The 24,162-nt window shown below is 37.9% G+C and overlaps 1 protein-coding gene across 7 annotated transcripts in view; it reads left to right on the forward strand.

Annotated features, from left to right (window-relative positions):
- The window catches only part of CNTNAP4 (contactin associated protein family member 4), a 270,181-nt gene extending 246,297 nt beyond the window's left edge, over nt 1-23,884 (forward strand). For 5 of the 7 annotated variants that reach the window (XM_060083395.1, XM_060083399.1, XM_060083398.1 and 2 more), the window contains 7 exons: nt 3,351-3,590; nt 5,042-5,266; nt 6,560-6,693; nt 7,534-7,621; nt 17,784-18,002; nt 18,334-18,405; nt 23,691-23,884. In XM_060083395.1, the coding sequence (XP_059939378.1) occupies nt 3,351-3,590; nt 5,042-5,266; nt 6,560-6,693; nt 7,534-7,621; nt 17,784-18,002; nt 18,334-18,405; nt 23,691-23,884 (1,172 nt within the window). The remainder of the gene's footprint in view (nt 1-3,350; nt 3,591-5,041; nt 5,267-6,559; nt 6,694-7,533; nt 7,622-17,783; nt 18,003-18,333; nt 18,406-23,690) is intronic. The other 2 variants (XM_060083397.1, XM_060083401.1) reach the window with 2 other exon arrangements.
- Nucleotides 23,885-24,162: the final 278 nt, after the last annotated feature.

The following is a 24,162-nucleotide window of genomic DNA, read 5'->3' on the forward strand; positions in this document are numbered from 1 at the left end:
TCCTGAACAGTTACATCTTAAAATAAAAGGTTATTAACTTGAAACCCAATGGTAAAGTAAAAATCCTCAGTACATGTGTGCTACAAATGTTTATATCTAATTAGACATTACATTTTTTTTGGTAATTTAAAAATGTAGTTTAAAACTGTTTGATTAGGCAAGCATTAACTCTTTAAAAGTACGGAATTAAGAAGTCCTGTTTATAAAACTGTTGATTTTTGTCTCACTATTATGAATGCTATTTAGGCATGTATTTCACATGTCTACATGTATATTTTCAGCTGTTAATATCCCCATCCTCTGACCTTCCTCTCCACGGGGTATCTATTTCTGCCACTGACATCATGTTGTGCTGACGTCTCTCTGTCTAAATACATTACTAGACTGTGAGATCTCTGAGACCACGGTTAGTTGCATATAACTCTGTACCCCCAATGTCAGTGTCCAGCAAAGAGCTGCTAAATAAAGCTTGCAGAACTGAAATGCCATTCAAACCAAAAGGGATCTGAGGAGAAGAAAATGGAAGTTTTCTTCTTTGACCATATTCTTATATGGAGAGGAAAGGGGCGTCCTTGTAGCACAAGGCCAACTGTAGGTTTTAGTCTTAACTCTGCCTCTGACTAAATGTGTTTATTCTAAAATTTCTCAGCTATGCCCATAGGCTAGTCCCTGGACTTTTCTATGCCTCTAGTTCCTCATCATCTGAAACAAAACAGCAGAAAACAAACAAGAATGAATGAATTGGAACCAGTGAAAATGGATTATTCAGTTGTTGGACTCTGGGTTATTTAGTTATTATTATGTCACTGGTAGACTGAGACAAACCCCTAAATCAGAGAGACTGTAGATGTTTCAGAGTGACAAATGCATAACAGGCCATGATTTAATGTTACTGTGTACTATCAACTCTACACTGTGATTTAAAATACTGTAACACAAAGTCAATGAAATACACCAGGAATACACCTCTAATCCAGATTTCACAGCATCTGGCCCTCCTCCAAAGAGTGCCTAGGCCAAAGCTAAAACCAAGGCTTCAGGCTGCTTTCCTTTCCCAGGAAAGAAAACTCTAGCAAGGATGCCAAAAGAATCTCTGTCACAGACTTGACTGAGCCCTAGACTTTCTTACTGAGTTGAGTTAGCAGCAGCTTTGATGTGGAAGGAAGAGAAAAGATGTCCTCAAGGTAAGGGGAGAAGAGAGACTTCAAGGATGGCAGGAGATTGAGTAAATGTAGGAGGGATGAAAGAGTTGTGTCAGCAATTCTGAAACTCTGGGATAAAAGCAGCTCCTTCTCTTCCTTGCCCACATAAACTGGAATTGTAAGATGTCTGGCTCCATACCATACTTCATCTGGATTTATAAATAGAAAATATGACCCACACCCTTAAGACTTTCATATTCTGCATTGAACAGGCACAAATTGTGTCAACTGAAGCCATTTGAATACAGATATTTAAATATAGTCATTTGAAATATATGACTAAATAGCATTAGTACCATGAGTTCAGAATTCTCAGAAATTCTTTTATTGTCCTCTTCATGGTGTTTCATTATCCAAAAACATAGAATTCATTTATTCAGAAATATTCATTGAGTTTTATCGACAGTCTCAGTCCCAGGGACCCAAACATCCCTGTGAGGAAAGGCTGTATCTCTCTTCAGCTTTTGAAGCACCAAGCTCCCATCTCCTACTCCTAAGGTACAGTTGGTTTAGTGAATGAGTGTGTTAATTATTTATTAACAGTAAATTCATTGAGAATTAATAATTATCAATATTAATTGATAATTAGTTATAATTATACATAGTTATTGCACAGCTATTATGTGTCAGGCACTGTTCTTTGTTCTGGGAATATAGTGTGATTGAAACAGCCCTTATTGAATGTGTATTTTGATGGAGATACATTGATAATATACAAGGAACACTGTACAAAAGTAAAGCTTGCTAGATGATGACAAAGACGTACTTATTTAGGGTCTTTCTGGCCAAATTTTGGTTCTGAAATACCAAAAAATAAACCAAAACCAAAAAACCTGTTTAATCTCTGAGAATAGGAGACCTTAGGTAAATGAGGCTAGATTAGGAACTAGCCAAATGAAGTGGTGGGGGGGGCGCAGGTAGGGAGAGTTAACACATTCTGGGAAGAGAGAACAGATACAGAGCAGGTATAGGATCCTGGAGGTGAGGCAGCATTGTCTGTTCAAAGATGAAGCTCCTTTTGAGAGGCCCCAAGACCACCTAACTGCCTCTGGGTAAACCGCCCAGATTATTTAGGTGAGGACACTATTTTCCTACTTCAAATTCTGAGCATTAATTTATGGTATTCCTGGGCACCAACGTATGTGCAAGTGCACCCAGAGCTTACATTCCCATTAAGATAGTGCTTTAAGTGACTGTCTGAATCAGGTTCACCTGTGTGCTTGTTGACCGGTTAGATTCACAGCCTTTTTTTCTGGTCCCCACAATCAGTATTTCTTGGGACAAGCCCCTGACCCTGTATTTTAAGAAGGCTTTCTGTGTAGTACTCATATTCCTTAACGTTTGAGAACCTCTGCCTTAGAATAGCGGGGTCTGATTCTACCCAAACACTGTAAACTTCTTCAAGGGTGACTTGGTAAATACATGTTGTTACATATTATTCAATAAATGTTACATCACTGTGTGTCCTCATTAATCCCCTTTCCCGATTTCGTTGAGAATCTTTAACAATGAACACTGGGAAAAAATTCACTGGGAAATATGCCTGACAGAAGCAAATACTCTGGTGCTCAATCTGATGCTGTGTGTTTTTGATGAAAAGATAACAACCAAAAGATCACATCAACGCACTGTCAAGTTAGAAAAACTCAAGGATTCCTTTCATAGTTCTCACTAAATTAAAACTGTCCCGGCATCAGGATTAGGTTTCAGTGTGAAGGACGAACCACACTTACCCACACATATATGCTTATTTAAAATTGCAAGAAAAAGATTAGTTTCTACATAAGAATATCAATGCGTATCACTGTTATTTTGAATGAAAGAGCCTTCAAGTTCTTTAAAATAAAGAGACTGATAAAAAACGTCTCCAATTTAAAGTTTAATAAAACTCTTTTAGAAAACAAATCTATAACAAATTCAACCTTTGGGGAAAAATGAATCAATGTTTTATCTTTTATCTTTTTGAATTCTTCTACTATTTTGTCACAAATCATGCTTCTAAAAGTATATTGGCTCTTCAGACTCCATTGGTTCTCTGTTAAGGCCATGATTCTGGCCGCCCTCCGTGAGGCCTCAGTTTTGTGTGGTCTCAAAATCCTGAACAAAACACCTAGGAACATGTTTGCATTTGCAGTATTTCCCTTTTAGGTGGAACAGCCACCCGACAGAGGGGCTTTCTGGGATGCATTCGGTCTCTGCAGTTGAACGGAATGGCCCTGGACCTGGAAGAAAGAGCCAAGGTGACTCCCGGAGTGGAACCGGGCTGCAGAGGGCACTGCAGCAGCTACGGGAGGTTGTGCCACAATGGTGGGAAGTGCAGGGAAAAGCCCAGCGGGTTCTCCTGTGACTGCACCTCCTCTGCATACGCAGGGCCGTTCTGCTCAGACGGTGAGTGTGACGCGGGTGCCCCAGCAGCAAGACAATCCAACGTGAATAAAACCTCCTGCAGTTCTTTTTCTCTGTAGCTATTTGAAACAAAAGTATTTCCATTTCTGAATTCTTTTTGGCAAATTGCCTATTTTATGCCAATGACATTTCATTACTTAAATATTTGCCGTGGTTCTTTGAACGCTGTGTTTATAGATGGTAAACCCTCTAATAGTCGCCTCTAGGTGTTGTAGAGTGTTGGCTGCTCCGTCTGCTCTTTTCTATCTACAGCTAATGCTCTTAAGTAATATGGGTGTCAACAACCAGTTCCCTGGGCAGTTCTCATTTTTCAAATCATTAAAAGCATTATTGTTATTTTTGAAGATGGTCAGCAATGCAAAGACATTTAGGAAGCTTTGTTGTTTTACCAAACCAATATTATTTCCAGGAATATAAATAACATTTCCATTCAGTATTGATGTGTAACAAAATAGAGATACTCGGTCGTTTTGCCCTGTGAAATGCCGACTGTCTGTTGGTGAAGTGAAACAGTGGACTCTTTTTCAGCTGGTCTTGTTCACTGATCCGTGTCGTGGAAGAAGGAACGAAATGAATGTAGTACTCAGCGCTCTGAACAGACTTCCATGAATAGACAAACGTTTGCTTAGTTCCTCATAGAAAAATGTCAACCAGTTTAATTCAGTTGCTTTATTTAAGTGTTTCTGGGCTACTGAACCTTTACCCGAAGGAGGCTAACGAAAATTGGCTGCAAATTGAAGCAGTCCCTGATTTGCAATGAAAGCATTTGAGATTATTTAATGGAAAGTTGGCCAAAGTGCACTCTCCAAGTCATCTGCTTTTTATCAGGAATAAGTTATCGTTTGAAATCAACCTGTGGTAATCAATCACTGCTGCTACCATTCTATGCTTCTCACGTTTAAAGTTAGAACTAAGACCTATGTCTTTACATCCTAATGTCTTTGTAAGAGGATGTCTTTATTTCCTGAATCTAAATGATTTCCAGTTCATCTTGCTAAGTGTAATCGGGAATATTATTCTGCATCCACATGTTATGTAATATCTAAAACGTGTATCTATAGATAGTAAAAATAATAAACAGGCAAAAAACCTAAAGCTCTGAGGGAGTGGAGATGTTGCTGATTATCCGTGAGCATCATCTGAAGCTCACGTTCAACAACTGCCCTGTATAGTAATGGAGGAAAGCAGAGTTCTGGGATCCCGAGCTAGTTACCTCTCCCACCACCTTCGTCACTTTTATACAAATATATTTGGTGTGTGTGTGTGTGTGTGTGTGTGTGTGTGTTTATGTGCGAATTTAGGATATTAATCTTGTGTAAGTAAAATGATTTTTAAAAGTTTAGATGGTTATTTTTTTAATTTAAAAAGTATCAGTATAACTGAGACAACATCCTTCTTACATTTTTTAATGTAAAATGTGCATATCATTTCAGAGATTTCTGCCTATTTTGGATCTGGCTCATCTGTGATTTACAATTTTCAAGAAAATTACTCCCTAAGTAAAAATTCCAGCTCCCACGCGGCTTCATTTCACGGTGACATGAGGCTAAGCAGAGAAACCATCAAGTTTAGCTTTCGCACCACACGGACCCCGAGCTTGCTGCTCTACGTCAACTCCTTTTATAAAGAATACCTTTCAGTTATCATTGCCAAAAATGGTGAGTGCTGTTCAGAGGAGAGAAAACTGGGTCAGAACATTAGGTCAGGAACAATGTGGATCCTTCTCATGCTCCCGCTTCTCAAACTACAAACAGGAAAAAAAGTGTGCCTGTCCTGTGTATTCAGTTTTGTGTTTTCAGTACTGTCCTATCAACTTAATCTAAAAGGACTATTTAAAATACTTAAAATGCCTTTATGGCTGTATAATTTTGGTAATTTAACACAATCAGTGTGAATTTTTAATTTATGTAGCTAAAATATTTATTATATTTTATCATTGCTAGGATCACTTTACTATTCCATGTATCAGTATCAGTTTTGTGGTTCATTTTGAAATAAGATGCCTATTTGTACATAACAAGTAATTTCCTTTGAATCAAAGTAGAGAAGTTTTGAGAGAATGTTAACAAGCTAGCATTATGTATAAGAAAACGTCCACAAAATAATCTGTTTGTTCTGATTTTCGGCAGTAAAGTAGTCACAGGAAATGCTAGTACATCGATGCAGGGTAATGGTATGTGGCTTAGGACGTGTGTGCTACAGAAAACCACTTACTGTAATTGTTCTCTTCCCTTTATCTGGATTAGAGATAAAAATTTTATGAGTAAATCCTCTGGGTGAGGAAAACAAACGAACATACAAACATGTGAATATATCATTTCAACCAGATCAAATATGGCCCAAGGGCACTGAACACCAAAATAAAAATAATATTGTTCAGTAAGTATATTTCTCCTCACTGTATACATTTTGAGCTTGAAGCTTATCTATATATATTAAGACATTTTCTCTGTTAAACTGGAAGATATCCTGTGAAGTAAATTTATTGACATCTATGCCGGCAATTAAGTGAGTAGTGTTTGCTTATAATAATTCCATTCATCAGTTGCATTTCAGAAATGGTAGATATATTTTTTTTGAAAGATGAGATTATAGAAACAATGTTATTGCAATATTCCACAGTAGTTTGGCACTTCATAATATACTAAATCTTATTTTTTTAAGTTAGAGGCTAGTACAGAGATTTGCAAATGCTTAATCACATATTTGACAAATTAAAATTTTGCAGGAAAGAGCCTGCTTATTCACAGCATATTTGCTCTTGATTTTGAAAATAGTGCAATTACACATGGAAACTGACTTCTAGGGATTATGAGGAAAGTGTACATCCAAATGAACTACTGTGAATTTTCCCCCAGAAATTAATAAATGTCAAAAAAGGACTCGAGTTTTTTTAAGTAGTTTTTAAAATACAATTTTAACTAAAATATAACTTTTTCCCCCTACTTTAGGAAGTTTGCAGATCAGGTACAAGCTAAATAGACATCAAGAACCCGATGTTGTTAACTTTGATTTCAAAAGCATGGCTGATGGGCAGCTTCACCACATAAAGATTAACAGAGAAGAAGCAGTGGTCTTTGTGGAGGTAATAGAGAAAATGCAACAGAAGCAATGGTTAAAATTATGCTCCCCAGCAAGAAGGACCTACAGCAGAAATTGGATAATGGATAGATTAAACAAAGATATCCTTTCGGTTGCTGCACTTGCATAGATCATAGACCATCAGACGTGTACAGTTTTTTTAAGCAATAAGATTCTGTCCAAAATATTATTAATATTTGGTACTTAAAATTGCCAAACTTTCCCATTTGTTTTGTTTTACTCAGGAGGGAAATACTTTCTAGTTTAGCATAATATGCTATTGGTAGGACCATTGCTACTCTAATGAAACCAGTTTACTTCAGATGGGTGTACATGCAACCATAATTCTAGCATAGAAATTAATGATTGCAATATCAGAATAAATTTTAAAATGATGTGAATTACTGCAGAGAAAGTTGAATTATTCACTCTAACAGCTTTTGAAGAAAAGCACTAATGTTTCAGCCCTCTAGATAGAGGAAAATTTCTTAGTTGAATGACTCAAGTGAAAATACCCAGCTAAGTAAAAATATCAAGATGAGAATAGCTTGTATCTTTTTGTTGGTTTTCCCCATTTTGGCTTTCTTATACAGTGGAGAAAAATAAAGTGATATAAGGGGATAGAAGGTGGGGTGCACTGGTATCTGAGGGTGCATAGAATCGTTTAGAAAGTAATATTCACCTGTATAAATGGCTAACTCTTTAAACTTTGTTTTCCTAAATCTTTGGGGCCATATTAACTATTGCCTATTTTATCATTTTCTTTTGTCTTCCTTTGCCTCCTGTCCTCTTCTCAACAACGGCATCCGTTTGGATGTTTGCATCTCATGTAACAATTTTATAGATTGACAAGAAAGTGAGGAGACAAGTCCACCTTGCATCAGGTACAGAACTCAGTGCGGTCAGATCCCTTGTACTGGGCAGGATTCTAGGTAAGTAAAAGGAATGGCCTTTCGCCTAATCATGATGCATAAACATGGACCAGAAGAGTCATGAGACACACACACACACACATGCCTCATGCAAATTCATGCCAAAAGAAATCTCTTGCGTAATTTCATTTCTGAAGTGAATTATAATCAAGGCAGAAGCTGTACTTTCTCAGGGGTATATGTAATTGTGAGTAGGGACGTTTTGCAAGATGAGCAAGCATGCTACTTTGATAGTAATGCCACTCTGGCGTGTGCCATGCGTCAGTCCAGCATAATGAAACACGGTATTGCCCTCACACTTCAAGAATAACAAATAAAAGTAGAAATAACAGACTGTGTATCAGTCAGCTGCCAAATATATAAACCATTATCTAATGATAAAACTAGGATTCGATCTAAAAGAAAATGGAGGAGGAAGCAATTGCTTTTCTGCTGCTTAGTGAATATGCTTTAGGTTGTGACCTGGATCCTGTTTGCCTTGTTGAGATGCAGTGGCCAGCCACTCCTGCTAGAACCCAATGACTTATAACCCAGTGTCTATCTAAATGCCTTATAATTCTTATTTCTATCCACTAGTTACTTCTGATAATAGAACTGAAGTAGAAACATTCTCTTGCCATTTTAACATCAAAATATGTGCTCTTTTTTTAATAATTGCCAGCAAGGACTAAACGGAAAGTGGGGCAGTACATTTTAAAAGAGATTTTCTTTTTAGTTATAAGAGTGGGGGTGGGAGGCTTTCTGTAGTCTGGTTTTCATTCCTAGTTTGATATTTGACACTAACCTCGAATATTTTGTCCAAGATAATAAATGGAATCTTTTCTTTTTTTGACCTTTTCAGTTACTTATACCTTGATATATCATTTCTTTCATTCCCTGTACATAATCTCAGAATCTTAAGAATGTTTGATCAAACCTATGGGTGAATGATCAAAATATTGGCCCTTGAGAAGGTTAATAGTTAAGTTTGTAAATATTTATAGGCTTTCTAGTACTATGATAAGCACCAGTATTGTACGCTCTTATTCTCCAAACAAGCAGGGGAAATATCAATTGCCTTGTTCTTCCAGTATGCTATAGTGGAGATAAAAAATATGTGCAAAGTACTACTTAGATATTTGGAAGCTTAATTGGAATATCCCAAGTGAGTTTCATAGTATAAGTTACATAAATTCAACTACAGTAATTAAAAAATCAGATAATTATAACAAATCCCGATTTCAAGAGCTCCTCAGTCTAGCAAGGTCTGAGATGAGGCATTTTACATAAAAATGTAAAATGCAAGATAGAAAATTCTAACAATTATGCATGATGTTGATAAAATCATATTTTTGAAGAAATAACATCTTCAAATTTAATGCCAGAGTTGCTGATGAAAATATTTTGTGTGAATAGAAATAAGTCAAACATATTATAAAAGAATTGGGAAACTGATCTGTATTTTATGAGGAGGATTGTATTAATCAAACAGTAGAATAATAGCATTCATTATATAAATATTTGTTTCCCTTTTTATAATGAATATCGCAGATTAATAAGGAATTAAAGATGTTAATGTTTTCATTCAAGAACAGAGTGTTATTAAAATGCATATCACTCATGCTGAAAATTAAGATTAAAGTTCAAAAGTAAGAATTTATTTGGTACGTGCCCAAGGTGTGGCTCTTGACCAAGGACTAATATTACATTCAAATCATTTGTAATTCAAAGGAGACTAATAATTTATGGTCATACGGTGTGGTATATGAATTTACAACAAAATGTTATGTACTATATTATTATATTGTAGTATGTATATTAATTTATAGCAAAATTGATGCTAAAATGGAACTAGTAGTTTTCCAGAGAGTTATTCAATCTTGAAGTTTCTTATTATGTTAGTCAGGGTCCTCCAAGAAGCCATTGCCAAGACAAAATTAACCATGTGAGGATTTTATTAAGGGGACACTTGTGAAAGAGAATGTGGGGAGAGAGCTTGCCAAGACTGGGAGAGACATCAGATGCCATGCAGCTCTGCCTTCAAGTGAAGGAGAGAGGGAGGGAAAGTTAGACAGAAGCGTCCTAGACTTCTATGCAGTCAACAAAGGTTAAACAGTCTTTGGGGAGCCCATGAGTCTGTCATCCATCAGAGGAGTCCCATGTTTCCAAAGGATGGGTGTGCCTTAGAGTCCCTGCTATGATCAGCTGTTGGCTGGGAACAGCCCATGGGAAGCACGGCACTGGCCCAAGTATGAGGATGGATTTCAGAGCCCAGCAGCTGGGGCCCTTGGCCAATTCCTCTCATCTAGTTGGAGGTCTGCAAGGCACATTCTCATGTGCCCACACTTACCAACTATGTTTTTCATTTTTGTAAGTCTGTTTGGCTCCCTTGTTCATTTAGCACATACTTTGTGATCACCTGTTGTGTACACAGAGAATGCCACTCAGCAAGGCAGACACTGCATCTGCCCTCACAGAATTTATGGTTAGTGGGCATACAGATAATCATTATACAAAATGTTCCTGTGTATCTAATTGAGTATAATGTACCCTATGTTGCTTGGGATAAAATAGTTCCAAATTATCCTCCAAATTAAAAAATTAAAATACTGTGGGAATTCCCTGGCGGTCCAGTGGTTAGGACTCGGCACTTTCACTGCCGGGCCCCGGGTTCAATCCCTGGTCAGGGAACTAAGATCCCGCAAGCCAGGCAGCACAGCCAAAAAAAAAAAAAAAAAAAATTAAATACTTGTTTCGTTTTATACTTTCTGAATATTTCTTTTAAGGGAGCAGAAAAAAACATTGACCAATTTTTTTTGGAGTTATAATTTGCCTATTTTCAACCAAAAACTTAAGGATATGACCATCCACTGCCATTTTAGATGGAAACCCAGAAATAAAGGAAATTCTTCCCCTCTTTCACTTTTCTCCAATACTCATTTCTTAAACTTAGGAAGAATCATCGGAATAATTTTGGATTACTGTCACTATTAATCAACATTACTAGCAGATGTTGATAAGGAGGGTAAATTTTAGAAATAATATCAAGCTGTACTATGATGACATGGGAACCATCTCTAACTCCCTACTGCACTTGAAATATTTAAAGACTCAATAACTTTGGTATTAATAGTCATTAGTAGTTAAGAGCCGGGGTGAGATGATCCAGCTGTTTGCCAAGCAGCTCAATTTAGATACTCCTGTATTCAATAAAGTACATTAAATTTGCTTTTCATATTTAAAATTCACTATAGAATTAAACTCTGGATTCTGTATCTGGATACTTTTATATGTTAGAATAGTTTTATGATTTATTCAAGTAGAAGCTGGATGATTATTTTCACTCATCCTGAGTAGTAGTTTTTGTATATTAGAGGTGATTGATGACCAGTGAGGATCATTTCTCTCTTCTGAGGCCACAGAGCCAGGGAGTACACTCAGATTACTGCAGTAGAGGTTCAGCCCAGATGTAAATAAAGTCTGTAGTCAGCTAGGAAAGGACATCTACTCAGTCTCCGATGAAGAGCTTTGAGAACAATCTCAATGTGTCAGGAACCGTTCATGTAAAACTCACTTAAGAGCCCTGACGTGAGGAAAAAACATGAGCCAGGTAACCTAAGGGCACTGCAATTTTGTAAATATATTGTGAAACATCTCTTACGATAATGGAGGTGTTATTTTAAAAGCACATTTTAAAAGAGATGTATAGTTTAGAGCAAGAAAAGTAAGGAATCTACTTAAAATCATTTTTTTTGTATTCATCAGCTTGACTATTTTAATAATTAAAATGTCACAGACCATCTTCAGTACTTAGCATGACTTCATCCTTGTGGCGGCTTTAATCATTTCCAGACAGTCAGCTACATCATTTTGAATTGGCCATACCTAGAAACTTAGAAACAGCTCTTCTCCTCATCCTGATACCCCAGCATCGATCAGAAGTGTCATGTTCCAAAAGCAAAGATCACTCATGACGCTGAAACATCTTATCTGGTATTAATTATGGAGCACATGATAAGGTAGACAGTGGGATTTTGTCAGACGCACATATAATCATGACTGTATACACGCTCCAGGTGGGATGTGCAAGTGTACGCCTTTGACAAGGATGTCACCTGCATCGCTTTCACTTGGCCGTCAAACATCGTAAAACAGAGCTCAACTTACACTGCAAAAAATACTAAATGATAAAAGCCAAAGTCACAAATCCCAAATTATATATTTATCAGCTGCCACAATCTAGAAGCCTTCATACAATGATAAAACTCAAATAATTTCTAAAATAAAAAGGAGAAAGCACTTGTTTCTTTCTTTAATTACTGACATGCTTTAAAATGTACCTGTACCAAGAATAAGTAAAAAATAAAGCCATGATCAGGGACTTACATTATTGTGTGTGTGAATTTATTAAAGACCAGGCATTGATGGATGAGAGAGAGAGGATGGGATTGACAGGAGGTACGGATACAGGACCTTTGGGGTGGAGAGAGGGCACAGCCACAGCGAAGAGATACTGGACCGGCTAGCCTAATGATGGTCTATAGCACTAGTGAGAAGAAAGACAGTGAACTGTGAATTCTGCTTGTGTTGACCGTTAAGTATAAAAGAGGGTTAGAGATGGTTTCCATGTCATCAGAGTAAGATATTGTTACCTATAAATTATCCTCCTTGCTTGATAGCTGCCAGTAATACTTGTTAATGATGATTGGAGCTGAAAAGTGTTCCTACAGTCCATTCTCATTTGTAGAAGTGAGTACTGGAGGACAGAGAGAAAGCAATTCCTCTCTTCCTATTCTTCCTTCTGAAGAGGCGGGTGGTCTGATGTCGTTTCTTTGTTAAGCATGTTCAGAATGTGTTAAGTACTGAGGCCAAAGTGAATGATTCCTCAATCAGCTCCTTTAAGAGACCTATTTACTCAAAGATCATATAAAGAGACATCTCTCTACGATGTAATTATGTAATTAGTCAAAGGAAATTTGCAGGTATAAAGTTGTTTTGCTAATTCATTAAGCTTTTATTGGGTCACAGTTCCACCACATGAAAAAAAAATCTCAATTAAGATCATTGCATACCCTTGAAATTGCATAAAACTTCTTATAGCAAATGTGCCCACGTTTTGAATAATGATATAATTTAACCTATTACAAAATGACTGAAAATTACTATTCAGAGGCTGAGTGAAGTTTACGACTATTTATTACTTTTTTATGTCAGGGATGTAATGGTGCAAGAACACTGACAGCAAAAGTCGGTGGGTACATCCTGGTGGGAAGAGCCAGGTTGCATCAGATAAACTGGGTTCATATTCCTCCATAATTAATAGGCTGCATTACATTTGCTTTGTTTATCCAAAACTCATCAGATTAAGTTCTGAGTTGTGTTTACAGATTGTTTTTTTGTTTTTGTTTTTTTTTTTTTTGCGGTATGCGGGCCTCTCACTGTTGTGGCCTCCCCCGTTGCGGAGCACAGGCTCCGGACGCGCAGGCTCCGGACGCGCAGGCTCAGCGGCCATGGCCCACGGGCCCAGCCGCTCTGCGGCATATGGGATCCTCCCAGACCGGGGCACGAACCCGTATCCCCTGCATCGGCAGGCGGACTCTCAACCACTTGCGCCACCAGGGAGGCCCTACAGATTGTTTTTTATGTTAGAAGAGTTTTCTAAAAGCCTGAAGATGTTTTCACTCATTGTGAGCAGTAGCTTTGGTATATTTAAAGGCAGTGACCACATAGGGATCATTTCTCTCTTCTGAGGCTGCAGAGTCAGGAAGTAACTCAGATTTCTGCAGTGGAGATCTGGGCCAGACGTAAAATAAAGTATGTGGTCAGGAGGAGGAGGATATCTACGGCATCTCACAGAATAGCTTCAGGAACAGACTTCAAGCTCAGGGACATTTTATATAAAACCTGCTTCAAAGCCAAAGGGTACATAAGAAAGTTTAACTCAGTTACTTAAGGACACTGTGATTTTGTAAATGTCCAGTCAAATGACACTTCAGATGACACAGGTCATGCTGAAAGCAAAATAGAAGCTCAGGTTACCCCGAGATGCCTCACTATAAATAGTTTGTACCTTAATCAGGTTCTCAAGGTTGTATCTCAGAGCAGTAGGCTTGGTTGGCAACTAAATACCGTTTATAAAAAAACCCTGCTCCTTTATCCACACAGTATTTGCTGTCTGCTTTGCCATTTGACTTTTCCACCAACTTTTGTTGTTGTTGAATCCTTGTTGTAATTGCCTGTGATGGTAAAAATGTCCTGCTGGACATTAGCACTGCTCCTTTGATTCATTGTACCATTTCCTGGCAAGCTTTCTTTATCTTTATGGATTAAAGGTATTGCGATCCTTTTTTAAGGTGGCCCCTTTTCCATAGGTATGGCCAAACTACTTAGGTTTCTTTTGAGTTATTTGTTTTTTGTTTTTCTTTGTTGTTGTTGTTTTGACAGCCACAAGAAGTTTCATGAAGCACTTCTTGTTTTAATTGTTCTTCATTTACTTCATATCCTTTCCAGAAACAGTCCTCTCTCTGCGTAATAAATAGAAAGGCGCTTCACACGAATTTTACTTTCTTGTTACTCTATTTCTTGTAGAACTTTTGGTAGATTTCTTTGCAAAAGCAGAAGCCATTCCCTTGGTTGGAAGATACAGTTGAGGCTAACTTTTTAACAGGCAAGACCACCTGCAAAATCTGAGTCAGTTAAGAATTTTTCTAACCGGAAACATCCCAAACATAATTATCTTATCAGGATTTCAATGAAGTAAGAGGCATTTATCTACAATTCCCCCACCTGTCCTGTTCTAACCCTTACATGTTGTTGGCATTTCAGGAGTCAGATAATAGGAAAGATCAATGTTTTTGTTCCCTGGCTTTATGAACACAGTTGTCAGTGCAGCTCTCTGATACTATGTACTGCTTATAAGCAACTTAATATAGCTGTTAACTTCATCTGGACTCAACTCTGAGAAGATGGATGCAAAGTCCCATAGTTCCCTTTCTCTCCAGATTCTAGTTCCGACCCATTGACTTTCCTGAAACAAGGGAGTTGATGGTCTAGCACAGCCAAGTTGGGTACCTGGGGGCTGCCAGTGAGACAGTGTTGTGAGACTCCCTGCTTCTGGTTGGAAGAGAGTCTGGGGACCAGCCTAGAAGAGTCTTAAGGGAGACCCTGAATTGTGTGGATCCTGGAAAATGCTTGGCTTGCAGAGACCCCTGGACCCCGTGGGGACAGGGCAGCATTGAAAACTCAGTGCTTCTGTGTTCCCTCTTTGCCGAGGAGAGAATGACCTGAAATGTGAGGATTTCCTGAATCCTGAAATTTGGACCATGTCCTCTCTATCCTGAGGTCAGGTGGGCATTTGGATGGCAACTTCACTGACAAGGACAGCTGCTACCCTGTCTACCTTCTCTGGGCATCAGCCACCTAAGGAAGGCAGTGACAGAGAATCAACTAGCAGATGAGAAAAACAATCCTATATATAACCCTTGATTCAACAGCAATCAAGTGAGAGAGAAACCAAAACAACCAGAATTAAGCTATTCAAGGAGACAGACCCCATCCTGAATGAAATTGAGTAAGAGCACTGTAAGGAAATTCTAGCAAAGCAGCAAAAAGACCTAGAGGAACTAAAAGTATGATTTTTCCAGACTAAAAAAGAATGATCTTTGTGGATACTTGAAATCATCCCCTGGAAGAGCAAGTGAGTGAAGCACTTGACCCACACAAAAACAAGTCCTAAAAGATAGAAATCAGAAGGGAGATTAAAAACAGTTAAAGAACATGCAGAGGAGACCCAACGTGAATACTCGGCGTCCAGGAGGATAAAAAGGATGAAAGGCAAACAATAGTTGCTTGCACAGCATATGAAATTTTCCAAGCTAAAGAAAAACCTGTGTCTGCAGATTAAAAGGGGCCACCGTGGTCTATACGTAATAGATGAGAGAGGATAAACAGCAGGGACAATCTGATAAAAATTCCTAAATCACAGGGAATCTTACAAAGTTTAAGAAAGAAATGATAGAGCCAGAAGATGCTGGAGTAATATCTACAGACGATTAAGAGAATAGGGCAGTTCAGAGTCATCCTTAAAATAGACACACAAAAAATCACCTAGTCCATCAAGATAAATTTCTGTTCCAGATACACTCCATCACATTTTCTAATTTATTTCTTCATAGCATTATCAGTCTTCAGAATTTTCATCCATTCCTGTTTCATGTTTATTGTCTGTCTCCCCTACTAGAATGTAAGATGCTCAAACAGCAGGGAATGTGTTGCCTGTATATTTAGCTCTTAAAACAAATATTAATTGACAGACTAGTTTAAGTTTTAGATTTTAAAACTTTTTTCTACAATATTTTATAATAGGTAAATATTTTCAGTTTAAAGGTGTAGGGTTTTTAACAGTTGCCTCATATCAGATTTTTACAAGAGAAGTGAATTTTATCTATTTACTTTTTTTGTTGTTCAAAAGGTAAGATTTTTTTTAAGGTCTATAGAAATTTTATTCAAGATTTTAACCTTGTAGAAGAAATATGAAAAGCATTGTTCTGATTATGTTGCTATTAAAGTATATTCCTTTTTATTTCTTGTTAAAGTAAAAAAAAATAAACCAAAGAACTCCAAAGCAAGAATGCTGTCTTTTTCTAAAAATATGTATATTTGAATGTATCTCCATCCATTCAAATGAGTGGCTGCTGTGTGGTGGGACTAAGTTAGTTCTTTGGTTTATACACGTTGATGAAGCGCCTCCTATGTAACCATGTGGTGCTGGGTGTTGAGGGTTCCCTGTGGGCTCACGGAGCAGCAGAGCGATAGCCTCTCAGGGCTCTTTGTGCTACGAGGCAGGACAGCCTAGTGGTAAGGACATAGGCTCCAGAGCTAGGATGCCTGGGTCTGAATACCATATCCCCCAGCACAACAGGAAAGTGATGTAATCTGTCGAATTTTCAGATGTTTTAGAGTGTGACATTCATGATGCTAAACATCTAATCAGTATTTTTATTAAAAAGGTATAAAACGTGCATGAAAGTGGGGCAGAAGGAAGTGTTCTTCAAAAACCCTGATGTAACAAGACAGGCTCAATCAGAACGGAGCTGCCCCGAGTCCTTTCAAGAATAGATCTCAAGCCAAAAAAAAAAAAAAAAAAAAAAATGCACCACAGAAGATATAAGTGGAGTGAAGGAAAGAATGTGTCAATTATAAACAAAAGAAGCTTATGATTTTGGAGTCCAACAGGGCTGGAGTCCAGTGCACAATGCCAACAGCTGAGTTAGCCTCAGGCAAATCACGAAAATTCTGAACCTAAAGGGTCTTGTCTGTGTGACTAGAATAGGATACTCGTGGCTACTGTAAGGTTTAAACACAAGCATGCAAATCCCTTAGAATTAGTGCCTACCATATAATAAGCATTCAATAAATACAATATTTATTATATACGTTTTTGAAGAGACCAAAATGCAAATGTTGGTGTCCCAGTATGTGCAGCACGGGGGAAAGTAGTCTTGCTGCTTTATGATCATATAGGATGGGTGGATGCATCGTAGTCTGATAACATTTGAATGTTAAAAGTCTACAATTAATTCCCCTTGTTTAGATTTCATGCTTGCCAAGCGTGAAATATCTTCTTCACTGTAAAATTATGAATTAATATTTTGACACTCAAACCAATCTCTGTCCCACAATAGTTCCACATTAACTAAATGCTCATTAAAATGGAGGGGGGTTATCTATGTATAGGGGGCACACACATCTCAGTCTGAGTGATAGGTGGACAGTGAAACAGGGAGAAAAGTCAGTGAGGTATGAAAGTTTTCACTGCTGTACGTGAAGAATTAAGAGTCTCTAAAAGCTTTTGAGATACAACCTCTAACATGATAACATCTTGCAGGAACCCTGATCAGTTCATTATCTGACCCATTCTTGTAGAGACTTTAATTATTTCCAGAGAGCTCTCAGTATATTTAATTAGCCATACTTAAAAACTTGTCTTTATTAACCTGGGATGTCTCACCAGTAGTTGTGGAAAGATTTAATGGATCTCTTGTAATAAAGACAAAAGCAAAAGGAATTTAACAGCTGAGTATGTATTGCTGTTGCATTGTCAAGACTTGGAATATTCCATTGTGGCATTGCCCGTTTGCACCTTCACTGTCATCAATCCTGTGGTGTTTCTTTGGCTTCACAGAACACAGTGACGTGGACCAGGAGACGGCACTGGCAGGTGCACAGGGCTTCCTGGGCTGTCTCTCTGCTGTGCAGGTCAGCCACGTGGTCCCGCTGAAGGCCGCTCTGCACCGCAGCCGCCCAGCCCCCATCACCATCTCAGGACACGTGACGGAGTCCAGCTGTGTGGCCCAGGCTGGCACTGATGCCACATCAAGGGAGAGGACACACTCCTTTGCAGGTGGCCTATGGCTCTTCCTTTACCCAGTCCCAAACACAGCTTGTCCACTGGATATTAAAATCTTTTAATGCTGGGACTCTATGTTCTCGAGATGGTTTCTTGAAATTGGTTTTGTTTAATTTTCAGTCCTTTCCCATTTCTCTCCTAGATTCTCAATTCTTTATTCCTGTGGACCATTGCATGTGGGCATTGCTTAAGGTTAAAATTGCAGACATCCCACATTGACCTCTATAATTCTGTTCTGGTTTAAAAAGTTTATGAATTTTTAAACATTTCTTCTTTTTACTCACCGATAACCCCCTCTTCCCCCTTTTCTGTCCTTTAACTGCAGATCATTCTGGAGCAAGAGATGACAGAGGACCCATCACTAACACAATCAAGAGTGACTCTGCAGTAATTGGAGGTAGTAGAAAGCATGAGCAAGCTCTTCCTATCATTGCTAAGGATGAGGTAGTTAGCACTAGAGAAGCTGTCTGTGGAGAATCTACACATGGCCCAAGAGTTAGGCAGTGAATCCTGAGGTCAGTGGGGTGCTTTATTATTTGTACTGGATTGTCTTATAGAGTCATCCTGAATTCCCAGCTTCCTTGGAGAGTTTCAGTGTAAATAATTGATAATTCACTGAAACATCACACTCAAAGAATGGTTGTTAAACTATGTACTAATGAATATCATATAGCTTGATAAGGCCATCTACATTCCCTAGGATGTTCTGACTGTATTTGAGGAAGTGTCATTTTTTGCCTTCTTGGACACATCACTGTTTCTGCAAGGGTTTATGTAAGAAGTAGGAAAAACCTGAGATTAACATTAGAAGCATATATTTAATGTTGCCTTAATGCTTAATAAAGGTGTATATTTCCATGGTTTAGATGCTCCTCTCAATGAATATTACATTTTTATTTGCATTTTATCAAATACAAAACTAATGGAATAAGGGTGGTTCATACTTACTTTATTATTTTTTTTTTAATATATTTATTTTATTTATTTATTTTTGGCTGCGTTGGGTCTTCGTTGCTGCGCACGGGCTTTCTCTAGTGGTGGCGAGCAGGGGCTACTCTTCGTTGCGGTGCGCGGGCTTCTCATTGCGGTGGCTTCTCTTGTTGTGGAGCACGGGCTCTAGGCACACAGGCTTCAGCAGTTGTGGCACGAGGTCTCAGTAGATGTGGCTCACAGGCTGTAGAGCACAGGCTCAGCAGTTGTGGCGCACGGGCTTAGTTGCTCCACGGCATGTGGGATCTTCCCGGACCAGGGATCAAACCCATGTCCCCTGCATTGGCAGGTGGATTCTTAACCACTGCGCCACCAGGGAAGTCACAATACTTATTTTAAATTGCAAAATTAACACAAAAAATTTTAAATATATTGTCCTGACAGTAAAACAGCATATTCTCTGAGACATAATTTATTCAAAACCACCCCCCTACATAAACCTTTTCCTTCCTGATTAATGGTCTTTAGAATGTTATTAATCAGATTATTGAAATGTTAAGTGGCTCACCTTTCCTCCATACTCTGCATATGATATGGACATAAAAAGTAAACAATTATTTTATTATCATTATATTGCCAGGTAACGTGATTAGTAGTATACTTGAGCAACTTACGTGGGCTTTATACCTGATTCATTTGGTTTTATTTTTTACACCCTTACTCATGTAGACATTGACTTCCTTTAAGAGCTTAGAATTTTATTTATACAGAGAAGAGTACTGGTCAAATCTTTGTGAGAATATTAACATCCCCATTGCTTTTTCAGTTGCTTTACTTTTTATCAAATTAATGAGGTATAAGTTAAAGATGCATGAAATAGGTTCCTCATTTAGTCATATAACAAGTGAAAAACAAAAACTAAAACCCTGTTAGAAGAGTAGTTAATAACTGCGTGTCTAAAATAAATATATCAATATAATATTAATACAATCTATGGTAAAAACTCATTTGAAGTTACAGCATTTAAAATGTGCTCAACATTGCAAATTGTTGTGATTCCTAGTCAAACAAATTGTCTCAGTCTCATAATGGTGCCTTTTCTGTGCATTTAACTAGTATAGATATATAGTAAGGATATAGGGAGATAAATGTACAGATTTGGATATAAATAGTTATTGTATAGTCAAGCTAATGTTACAGCAAGTATTTAATCTTTAGAATATTGTTTGTAAGTCATTGTGTGTTGGAATGGAACACACAAGGGAAACAACTAATAGGTGACCTGTGAAATTCTCACTTGACTCAAATGCACAGAGCAGAGCAAGAATTACGGAAGATTTGCTGCTCGGGGTCTCGCCAGGGTCCACAGATCCAGGAGTGTCTGCTTTTGATCATTGCAGACTGAGCTTCAGGAGCAGACCAGCTGGTCGTGGCCATCTAAGCCCGGAAGGCCTCGCCTGGGGTCACGCGCAGTTTCTCGGCTAAATCACAGAATACCGTTCTGTAGCGTGTTGCTCCATCTGCTAGCGTTGTGGTAGAGTTCTTCACTTGTTGTCGCGTTACTCATAAATTGCACCCATTGTGTAGCAATAATTAATCCATTTAAGTAGTTTCCAATTGGCTAATTCCCCCATGTTTTACATTTTAGGTAATCTTTTTCTTCAATTACAAACAGTAAATAAATAAATAGTGTGAGATGGGAAAATTGATTTAATAAGATATTTAAAACTGGTGACTCAGACACTGTAGAGGGTTTCTGGCCAGAATACACAGATATGAATGCTCAGATTTAGACAGAAAGCTACATAATTTCCTCATAAAAACACATTCACCCAGAGCTTCAGATGGCAGTGTCACAGAGTGCTGTAGATGGCCATGTCATTTAGAGTATCCTTTTTCCTTTTTTTTTTTTTTTTTTTTTTTTTTTGTATAACAGGTTAGATCAAGGTTTTTCGTGGACATGACAAACCCTGACATAACACTTTCTCCAGTTAAAAGGGAAATCACATGCATGGAGCAAACCATTTCCAGAGTCCAACCATGATTTTGACTGTCAGGATGTCCTGCCTGGGCCTGCAGTAGCCTGCCCTCTGTATCTAATTCATCAGCTTTCCACACTGAAATTGTTCAGAATCTCTTTCTTTAAACTAGAGGCCTATAACCAGACAATAGAAATATTTATAGCAACTCAACTGATTACTTTTCTAAGATGAGAGGCAAAATATATAACATCAAATGGATATTCTGATTTAAATTATTCTTTATTAATATGACCAATTATGAAAAATCATATCCATTAGTAAATTCTTCAGATTTCAAGTACAGTACAGAGTTTAGTTACCAGGTTTATGTTGGATCTATCAACAAGGAATAAGGCTGACCTCGCCAAAAATCGGCTTAGCCCCTGGCAATATTATGATTGGCTGTAGTGAATCTGCCCATCAGATCATGTGCTGTGGAATCCATTGTGACTGAATAGGACCTTCAAAGTTTTGGCTTCAGTTGGATTTGTTAGAGTTGTTTATACTTAATTTAAACTAGGATGAAGAGTCCTTGTTTTACGATATGAGACTCCATCTGCATCACTGTTTTCATTGTACCTATTTTCATCTGAAAACACTATATTAGTACCTCCACTGATTTCATCAGAAGAGTCTAAGTACAAGGGAACTCTCAAACTCATGGTGACAGACAACAGTTTTCCAAATTCTATTTTTCATTTGAAAACTTGGCTTTTATCATTGGCATCCTACATTGTCAGTTGTTTTTCTTTTCTTTTCTTTTTAATAAATTTTTAAATTTTTATTTATTTATTTTTGGCTGCATTGGGTCTTTGTTGCTGTGCGTGGGCTCACGAGTGAGGGCCAGTCCCCACTGCAGTGCGGGGACCCCCTCATTGCGGTGCCACCCCCTCCATGGAACATGGGCTCCAGGCATGTGGGCCTCAACAGCCGTGGCACACAGGCTCAGTAGCTGTGGCTCGCAGGCTCTGGAGCGCAGGCTCAGTAGTTGTGGCGCATGGGCTTAGTTGCTCTGTGGCAGGTGGGATCTTCCCAAACCAGGGCTCGAGCCCGTGTCCCCTGCATTGGCAGGCAGATTCTTAACCACTGCGCCCCCAGGGAAGCCCTGTTTTTCTTGAAGTGACAGATTTACTTCATTTTAGAGAAAATATCTGCCAGATAGCCCAGTTAAAACAACCATAGTTTATCTGTCAGTCATCCTTTCAAGTAAAAACAGTGTTCTTTAAAGGAAAAAGCAGCTAGTTCAGTTCACAACTCAACTCAGATGTTCATGCTAGCATTCTTCCTGGAGACAACCATCATACTTCACGCTGCAGTAGAAGTACTTTACAAATAATTCCCATGTCATCACACAAAATGTTAGAAAGACTTACGGCCAAAGGTCACGATTTGGTAAAAGGCGTAATTTTTAGTGCTTCATCAAGGATATTCTTAAATGAATCTGGTAGTGCAATGCCTTCTTTCTACTTTATGAATTCAGTGACCACTTTTAAAATTTGGTGGCCTTGCCTTAATTCATGCTAAGGTACCAAGAAGTTTACCTAACCTTGTTTTGTCCTATCGGTGGATATTACAACACAGTGAAAAAGGCATCTTAGAGTTATTATGAATAGTTTTGACCCTGTGGACCCCTCACAGTGTCCCGGGAACCACCAGGGATTCATAGATCACACTTTGAAGAAGACTGACTTAACGTAATGCCAGGATTGGTAACCATTTGGCATAGCTAACAGTTGTGGTATTTAAATTTTGTATTTACAATCAGGTGTTTCAAAAAATCAATATTCCTCATATAGATATAATTACTCTGTATTAGTATCAATATATTTCATTAGTCAAGATTATTCATATACATAACTTGTTCCTGATACTTAACAATATAACAAATTATTGATAATCAACTTCATTAAGGTGTTTATATTTAAGGGGATAAATTAGGAGATTGGGATCAACCTATACACACTACTATATATAAAATAGAGAAACAACAAGGACATACTGTTTACCCAGGGACCTATACTCAATATTTTGTAATAACCTATAAGGGAAAAGAATCTGAAAAAAATAGATATGTATATGTATATATATATAACTGAATCATTGTGCTGTACACCTTAAACTAACACAACATTGTAAATCAACTATACTTCAATTAAAAAATGTTTACAGAGACTTCCCTGGAGGTCCAGTGGTTAAGACTCCATGCTTCCCCTGCAGGGGGCATGGGTTATCCCTGGTCGGGGAACTAAGATCCCACATGCCTCATGGTGCAGCCAAAAAATAATAATGATAATAAAATAAATAATAAAAAATGTTTACATATTTAAGTATTAAAAACACATTTGATTATTTTATGATGTTACTATTACTCTATAATTTCAAAATAATTAAAACTTGTCTGGGTATTAATGTAAAGTGACCCCATGGTCTTAGAGACATGTAGGTAATACCTTGTGTTATTAACATATTGTATATATAAATGCACTGAATAAATCCAAAATAATATGCATTCAGAGTAAATGAAGGTGAACCTACAAGACTGATAGAACTCAGACGTAGACTGAACATATTTTGATACCACTTGATCCAGAAATACCTAAGGTTTTGATATTGATTTGATGCTTGATTTCAGTAGAAAATAATTTTATTATGACTTCTTAAACAGTGAAGTCTACAGTTTCTACCTGGACAACAATTCTGATTTTGTATTTCTTTTCTCTCCTCTCACTAGGTTTGGTAGCTGTTGTGATCTTTATCTTGCTGTGCATCACTGCCATAGCTGTCCGCATTTATCAGCAGAAAAGGTTATACAGAAGAAATGAGGCCAAAAGGTCAGAGAATGTAGACAGTGCTGAGGCTGTTTTGAAAAGTGAGCTTAATATACAAAATGCAGTCAGTGAAAATCAGAAAGAGTACTTCTTCTGATTGGCAGCAGTGATTTACCTTATAATTACAGCAGTCTGATTTAATAGCCAGGAGCTCTCCAGGGACAAAAAAAAGTGCTTACATTGAATGTACAGGCAATGGATTTGCAGCACTGCCATGTTGCCATGTCCAGACTCGAGACAGCTCCAGGAGGCCTCATCCAGTGACATACTTCCCACAGCGGTCATTCTATATAACAAGGAGTTTTAGATATTGATATTAATTTCCAACTGTTCTGATATGATCTAAAACAGAAGTTTAACCCACTTGAGAGCTAC

The sequence above is a fragment of the Mesoplodon densirostris genome, chromosome 19 (genome assembly GCF_025265405.1).
Source record: "Mesoplodon densirostris isolate mMesDen1 chromosome 19, mMesDen1 primary haplotype, whole genome shotgun sequence".
NCBI lineage: Eukaryota > Metazoa > Chordata > Mammalia > Artiodactyla > Ziphiidae > Mesoplodon > Mesoplodon densirostris.